Source organism: Cynoglossus semilaevis, chromosome 13 (assembly GCF_000523025.1).
Source record: "Cynoglossus semilaevis isolate Cse_v1.0 chromosome 13, Cse_v1.0, whole genome shotgun sequence".
NCBI lineage: Eukaryota > Metazoa > Chordata > Actinopteri > Pleuronectiformes > Cynoglossidae > Cynoglossus > Cynoglossus semilaevis.
In genome coordinates, this window is record NC_024319.1 from 1261132 (window position 1) to 1268842 (window position 7711).

The 7711-nt window shown below is 51.1% G+C and overlaps 1 protein-coding gene across 11 annotated transcripts in view; it reads right to left on the reverse strand.

Annotated features, from left to right (window-relative positions):
- grik5 (glutamate receptor, ionotropic, kainate 5) overlaps positions 1-7711 on the reverse strand; it is a 51085-nt gene that overhangs the window by 6854 nt on the left and 36520 nt on the right. For 6 of the 11 annotated variants that reach the window (XR_001760951.1, XR_003051433.1, XM_025061264.1 and 3 more), the window contains exons 9-19: positions 7462-7614; positions 6788-6892; positions 5364-5471; positions 4805-5008; positions 4262-4375; positions 3860-3969; positions 3362-3535; positions 2929-3094; positions 1549-1774; positions 1037-1165; positions 631-797 (exon numbers count right to left, since the gene is read on the reverse strand). Coding sequence is in view for 8 of the 11 variants with exons in the window: in XM_025061264.1 (XP_024917032.1) it covers positions 631-797; positions 1037-1165; positions 1549-1774; positions 2929-3094; positions 3362-3535; positions 3860-3969; positions 4262-4375; positions 4805-5008; positions 5364-5471; positions 6788-6892; positions 7462-7614 (1656 nt within the window). In the remaining 3 variants the exon portion in view is untranslated. The remainder of the gene's footprint in view (positions 1-630; positions 798-1036; positions 1166-1548; positions 1775-2928; positions 3095-3361; positions 3536-3859; positions 3970-4261; positions 4376-4804; positions 5009-5363; positions 5472-6787; positions 6893-7461; positions 7615-7711) is intronic. The other 5 variants (XR_003051435.1, XM_025061266.1, XM_025061267.1 and 2 more) reach the window with 1 other exon arrangement.

A 7711-nucleotide genomic window follows, 5' to 3' on the forward strand; every position in this document is an offset into this window, starting at 1 on the left:
TGGCGGTGGCGGGCTGGTCAGGTGATGATGGGGGAGGATGGTCAGGTGATGATGGGGGAGGATGGTCAGGTGATGGGGGAGGATGGTCAGAGAGTTATTACAACCCAAACAGACAGAACACTGAGATGTTGTTAAGTTCATGGTCACTTCATCATGAACCGTCAGACAGATCTACACACACACACACACACACACACACACACATGATGATCACATGACCAGTCCAAACGACAGTCACAGAACTCATAATAAAACCATGTGCTCACATAAACAAAAACAGTATTCACTGTCAGAGAACAGGCACTGATGACCATCAACAACAGGTGTGTGTGTGTGTGTGAGAGAGAGAGAGAGAGAGAGAGAGCAGGAGAGATAGAGAGAGGGAGACGCACATTGAGATGGTAGAAGAAATCCAAGAATGGAAGTGAGGAGTACCAGCGAACATGTGAGGCATGTAAAAGAAGATCACACCAGGACTCAGAACAAGCAGATATTGGCATTGATCAATATTGCTTATTTTTCTACTGTTAGGTTAAACTGACCAGAGTTAGACCACACACACACACACACACACACACACGGACCAAACAACATAATCAGAAGGGTTGGCAGATCGCCATGGAAACCTACTGGGGTGTGTCTGTGGGGTCGGCGAGGGCAGGTATGGGGGCATACCTCATCAGTCTCTGTGGAGCGACGCGTCGACCAGACAAACTCCATGATGGCCACAAACACGGCGATAATGAGGCCGCAGATCAGGACCACGAAGATGCCCCCGATGTTCTCCATGCCCAGCCCTGAGGGGCGAGGGCAGAAGGTCAGTAACACACACACACACACACACACACACACACACAGGCCGACTCTGATAAAACCTCCACCTAAGACAAACATCACACCCTTGTGGACGTAGAAAGTACAACAACATGAGGCTAGCCATTAGTCATTAGCCATTAGCTGGAGTGGAGCAGAGAGTGAGGAGACTATTAGTGGAGAGAGAGGGGAGTGGGGGGGGGGGCAGCTGCAGACCACTGACCCTTGGCACGGTGGTCCTCCTCTTTGGGACACTGGCTCCCCTCCCACCAGCGTCTCTTCAGAATCTCCAGCCTGTTGTTCTCCTGCAGCTGGAGGATGGCCAGAGTGATCTCATCTCTGAACGGAGAGCCTGGAGAGAAAACACACACACACACACACACACACACACACACACAGGGAGTCAGTGGAGGAGGACAAGTGTGTGGCAGCACAGCAGCTGGGGCAAACATGGAGGGGTAATTACAAACACAGTTCCACTGTAGAGACAGCTAATGGTTCAGGTACTGAAGCTCTGCTCTGGTAATGAGACACCTCTGCCACTGGGGGCAGACATGAGAACAGCTTTTTGACAGGACTCAGCTGAACCACTATAATATATATATATATATATATATGTATATATGTGATACTGACTCAAGGATCATTCTTCTAAAATAAAGAAACATTTCATTCTAACGCCCGTGATTACACCACAGTCACCAGAAGACTGAAGACTTTTTTTTTCATTTTTACCCAGTGGCATGCCGATGCCGTAGCCCTTGGTGTCCAGCAGGCCTCCGATCTGCGTGAGGTTACAGTTGAGGCCGCGGTGGTACTCGTTCATGGTGCTCTCCATCAGGAAGGCGTACTTGGAGTTGAGCACGCGGGCGATGCCTTCCTCTGTACTTTTAACAAAGACGCTGGGCTGCTTGGAGTTCATGTAGTTCCACATCCGCTGGTACGTCTGGTACCGTGAGTTCTGCCGAGGAACGAGGAGAAAAATCAACGCTGGTGATTCATCGTCAGTTGTTGTGGAGAAAATTCAAAAATGTATAAAAATGCTCCATTTAAATCAAGACAGAGTGACACGTCCTGGTGCTTCGTAGGACTGACATTTTAAATGAAGACAATAAAACGTTATAGATGTTTTTAGTGTCCACACACACAAAGGTTCATAAATAATGTACGTGGACTAAAGGGAAGTCAAACTCTTCATACATCAGTCATGAACACACGAGGCTCTGACAGGCAGCAGAAATCAGTCAGGATTTAGAAAACAATGAAACTGTGACGGACGATAAAAAGGTTCTCGTTACCATGGTGACAAACCAGACGCATCACAACAGACGTTAACGACCTGGTGACACACCGTGTTACTGACGGATTTCTGAATTCATCTGGACCTGACATGACCTGACATGAACTGACCACAGCCTCTGCAGCACAGAGGAGGCAACGAAGAATCAGAAAAGGTTCTCATCAAATCAAACAAATATTCCAGACTGAAGACAGAAACGAACGACGAGAAAAGAAAAAACAAGCCAAGGCAACAGATTATTTGCTGGTGGCGATGTAAAAGCAGCGACTACAGATGGCGCTAAATCAACATATGGACAGAGGTTCAGTATTCAGGTCTACAGTTACAACGTTTGATTGGATCTGTGTGTGCTGGGGGGTGGGGGGGGGGGGGGTCCTGGAGCAGGGGCTGAGGTAGACAAACAAACACCAGGGGCAAACACACACACACACACACATACGTGGACATCAATAAGCTGGTGAACATTTTCACCACTAACCAATCAGCTGCCACGAGCTCCCGCTCCTACACACACACACACACACACACACACGTGCAGCAGGACAAACACAGATGCCGACCAACACAAACACCAACAGCCATAAAGACAACAAGAGAGCAGCTCAGAGATAAAGCTTCAAATATGACCATAACTGTTCACACTTCAGGCCAAACAATAAAGATCAAATCACAGCAACATAAAAACTTGATGAAAAATGGTTTTCCAAAGTTATTTGGGGGATGTAGGAAACGGCCAATCTGTCAATTCAGCTGCTGTCATAAAGAGCCCCCCCCCCCTCGTCCCCCCCCCACAGACTCAGACTCAGACTCAGTACCATGAAGAAGGTCATGGTGCTGCCTCCGTGGATGGTTCCATATTCGATGTTGGTCTGATCAGCCAGGTCATCAGGAGACTCAATGGGAACCTCCATCCTCTGGACGGTCAGGAAGGCCGCCAGGTTGGCTGTGTAGGAGGAGATGATGATGAGGGTGAAGGCCCACCTGTCGGGAGACAAGGGGGGAGACGAGGGGGAGTCAGGTCAAACTGGAAGCAGAAAAAACAAGACCGTTTAAAAATGTAGGAAGTAGGCTAGTGGTCTGTAGACCGGACTGTGGTCTGTAGACTGGACTGTGGTCTGTAGACCATGACAGTTTTCTGATTGTACAGGAAGCTGTAAGGGGACAGATTAGTTCCGTGTGTCCGTCCACCTGGTCTGTCCACTGACTCAGGGCAGACTGGTGAAGTGGGAGGAGTCTGGAAACACTTACCAAACGCCGCTCACACATCGTGTGGACAGAGCTCTGGGCATGATCTCTGACCCCTGCTGCATGAAGCCTCCGACCGGGAACCACAGGCTGTTCCCCAGGGTGTACTGGTTCTCCAGCATGTCCCTGCGCTCCCGCAGACACGGGTGGGGGTTGTACCACTCATACGGACTCAGCCTGGAGGGAAAACCAAGACTGAGTGAATCCACTCTGAAGTTAAGATTTGATTTGGTTCAAAGTGAAAATGATGAAATCTGGGATTTCTACTTGTTGTACAGTGGATTTAAAGGAGAGAAACAGCCTCCATCAGTCCAACAACTGGTCGTCTATCAGTCCAACAACTAGTCCTCCATCAGTCCACCAACTAGTCCTCCATCAGTCCAACAACTAGTCGTCCATCAGTCTGTCTCTCAGCCTCAGTAAGAGGGTCTCTGTGATTAGTGACACAGACCCTGTAATCACCACGAAGACTGACGACAGAGAGTGATGTCACATACTGACCTTGCAGCCAGGAAGAGCACACAGCTGACCGCCAGGTAGGCCAGCAGCATGAAGAGCCAGACGGCCGGAGAAAAGGGGTCCAGGAAGGAGAAGTAACCGGGCTTCCGACCCTGACGGAGAGAAACAGAAGAGACGAGAGACTGAGGAGGACACAGACACAGACACAGACACAAAGGCACTTAAGACGACTTCAGCAGGCGAAGAATAGGACCTATTTAGACCACAAGGGGGCAGTGTTCTTCTCCACACTGTCAGTGTGAGTCTGCAGTCTCACAGAGACCTGCTGCTGGACAAACCCGCCTCATAAAACCATAAAACCTCAGTGCAGCCTGTGTTCTGTCCTCACAGGAGGACATCAAATCTGCTCTGAGAGTCAGCAGGGGGCGACATGGAGACCCTCACCAGATGAACTCTGTACAGTATGCTGATCCCCAGGGTCATGAAGGGCTTGGAGAAGTCGATGACCTTCTCCCTCTCTGACGTGATGGTGAAACCTGCCACCGCCAGGTCCGCCTTCTGCAGGTTGGACAAAGAAGACAAGAGGTCAGAGGTCACCACGAGAGGTGAACACGCCACTGAAGTCTGCACCAGACAAACAACATCCGCCACACAAACACTAGTCACACCCCGCCCACGTGGAGGTCAGAGGTCAGAGGTCGATCCGCCGTCTCCTTCATTAAGAGCTAATTAATGAACACAGACGGCTAATTACAGTCGAGCGATCAGTCAGCTGAGAGGGAGGGGGGAGACATGGGGGGCGGGGAGAGAGAGAGAGAGAGAACCAGTGGGGCAAGACCCACACTGTGAGGTAATTGAAGTACACTGTGAGGTAATTAGCCAGACGGGGCCGTGGCGGTAAGCACTGCTGCCTTACAGTCAGAGTGGTGGTCTCTCTGTCTCTCTCTCTCTCTCTCTCTCTCAGTGTAGTAAGGCACCCTCACTCACCCTGTTGATCAGTTCTCCCACCATGCCGGTCCAGGAACCGTTGGGTTCTGGAGCTCCGTACAGACCATCATCCACCAGTTTGATCTTGAAGGAGAACTTCAGGATGTTGGCCAACTCCCTCAGCATGTCCACACAGAAGCCCTCGTACTGGTCGTTACCCTCCAAGTCCTGGTAGTTGTCCTTACGCATAACATAGGGGTTCTCCTAAAGATGGAGGGACGAAGAAGAACGGACGTTCACGGGGTTCACACTCTGGGTCTGGGTCTGGGTCTGGGTCTGGTCTCAGTGGTTTATTAAACTACTGCTGTACACATTTAATCAACAGTTCTTCATTTCAAAATTTGTTTTGTGAATTTCGGCTTAAACTAACTAGTAACGGCAACGTGACTAGTCATGGACTCCAGCATCAAGAAATAAATAAATAAATCTGGGGTAATAAGTCCTTCTTCTTCTTCTTCTTTAGTGATTGTCCACTAGGGGTGCATCAGTGCATCATCGTCGATTGTCCTCAGTTGAAAAAACAAATCACCAATACAGAGGACAGCAGGGGGCGACTTACCAGTATGGTGGTAACAATCAGGGTCTTGTTGGCCAGGGTCTCTGAGACGTTGATGTCCAGACTGGTGGAGTTCATGGCCAGAGTGTTGTTGGAGTACCAGATCCCGATCTGACACCGCAGAGACAGACACGAGAAGACGTTCGTTAATCCCAGACCACTGACAAAGACAGGCACAGACCTGGACTACGACCTGTGACCCTGGACTACGACCTGTGGCCCTGAACTACAACCTATGACCCTGAACTACAACCTGTGACCCTGGACTACAACCTGTGACCCTGGACCACAACCTGGGACCCTGGACATACGACCTGTTACCCTGAACTACAACCTGTGACCCTGGACTACGAACTGTGACCCTGAACTACAACCTGTGACCCTGGACTACAACCTGTGACCCTGGACCACAACCTGGGACCCTGGACATACGACCTGTTACCCTGAACTACAACCTGTGACCCTGGACTACAACCTGTGACCCTGGACTACGACCTGTGACCCTGGACTACAACCTGTGACCCTGGACTACGAACTGTGACCCTGAACTACAACCTGTGACCCTGGACTACAACCTGTGGCCCTGGACTACGACCTGTGACCCTGGACCACAACCTGTGGCCCTGGGCATACGACCTGTGACCCTGGACTACAACCTGTGACCCTGGACTACAACCTGTGACCCTGGACTACAACCTGTGACCCTGGACCACAACCTGGGACCCTGGACATACGACCTGTGACCCTGGACTACACCCTGTGACCCTGGACATACGACCTGTGACCCTGAACTACAACCTATGACCCTGAACTACAACCTGTGACCCTGGACTACAACCTGTGACCCTGGACCACAACCTGTGGCCCTGGGCATACGACCTGTGACCCTGGACTACACCCTGTGACCCTGGACATACGACCTGTGACCCTGGACTACGACCTGTGACCCTGGACCACAACCTGGGACCCTGGACATACGACCTGTGACCCTGGACTACACCCTGTGACCCTGGACATACGACCTTCAGCAGGTCCATTGACCCCAGTACCTGTGTATATTTGAACAACAACAGGCAGAACAAAGTGCTGGGAGCTAAGATGTTGATGAAGAGAAGTGTTAATGGGGTGGGGGGGGGCACAGCACACGTCTCTTTTATGGTATGATTTTATTTTACCTCAACTTTCAATCTTGTGCTTGTTTGATACTTTTCTATTGACAAAATAGCGCAGCCTAGTGGCGGTGTTGACGCCCGTCCTGCCGACGGTTTGGAAACGTGCGTGCACCGGCTCTGGAGCGGTCGTGAGGCCGATACATCTGAACGTGAGCGTAGAAAAGGGGCTACGCAACTTTTTACTGGGTACAAAAGTTTAGTACCCGAGGCCCGGGGTAAAAGGCCGGTGGGCATTTGCCCCTGTTGCCCACCCACCTCCTTGTGGCCTCCTCTGTGTTTCTCCAGGATCCTCAGGGTGTAGTTGGTCCTCTGACCTTTGCTGTTGAACTCCACCCGCCCCGTCAGACCATCGTACTCCACCTGTGGGGCAGATGGGGGCAAGAAGTGATAGAGAAAAAATGTTTTATCACGATTAAAGAACAGAAGCCGAGAGAGAGACAGAGAGAGAGAGAGAGAGAGACAGAGAGACAGAGAGAGAGACAGACAGAGAGAGAGCTGCACCTCCCTCTCCTCGGCCCAGGTGCTGCCTCAGTCAGCAGGGTCTATGATGAATGGCATGACGTTGGAGATGTTGATGTTGATGTTGATGGTGATGTTGATGGGGACTACCAGAGACAGATGGGGGGGGGGGGGGGCTGCCGTGACAACACCTTGTCAACCACAAAGAGAGACAGGAGATGAAAAAGAACAGGAGACCAGAGTGAATGGAACGGGGGGGGGGGGGGGGGGGGGGGGGGTGGTCCCCCCCACCTCCCCCCCAGCCATGATTCAGACTGTGTGTAATTGGAAATATTCTGAATAAAAATCAGTTCTTTTCACTCTTCATAAATAAACATTTCACCTTAAAGTCTTCAACTTCCTGTGGCGTGATCACGTGACAGTGACATGTGATGATGTCATCAGTGGGTGACAGCTGAGTGTGTGTTTACCATGCGCAGGTAGTTCATCAGACTGGTGCCGTGTTGCCAGATCTGTGGTGAGGTGCAGCTGAGCGGCTTCACTCCGATTTCCTGACTGCGGTTCAACTCCCTCACCGCCCCCACCACCACGTGCACCGCGTCAAACATCAACGCCGACGAGAGCTGTGGAAGGGGGGAGGAAGCATGAGGGAGAGTGTGAGGTGAGAAGGCAAAAAGGGGGGGACGAGGGATGAGGAGGAGAGACAAGGAGTCCAAAGGT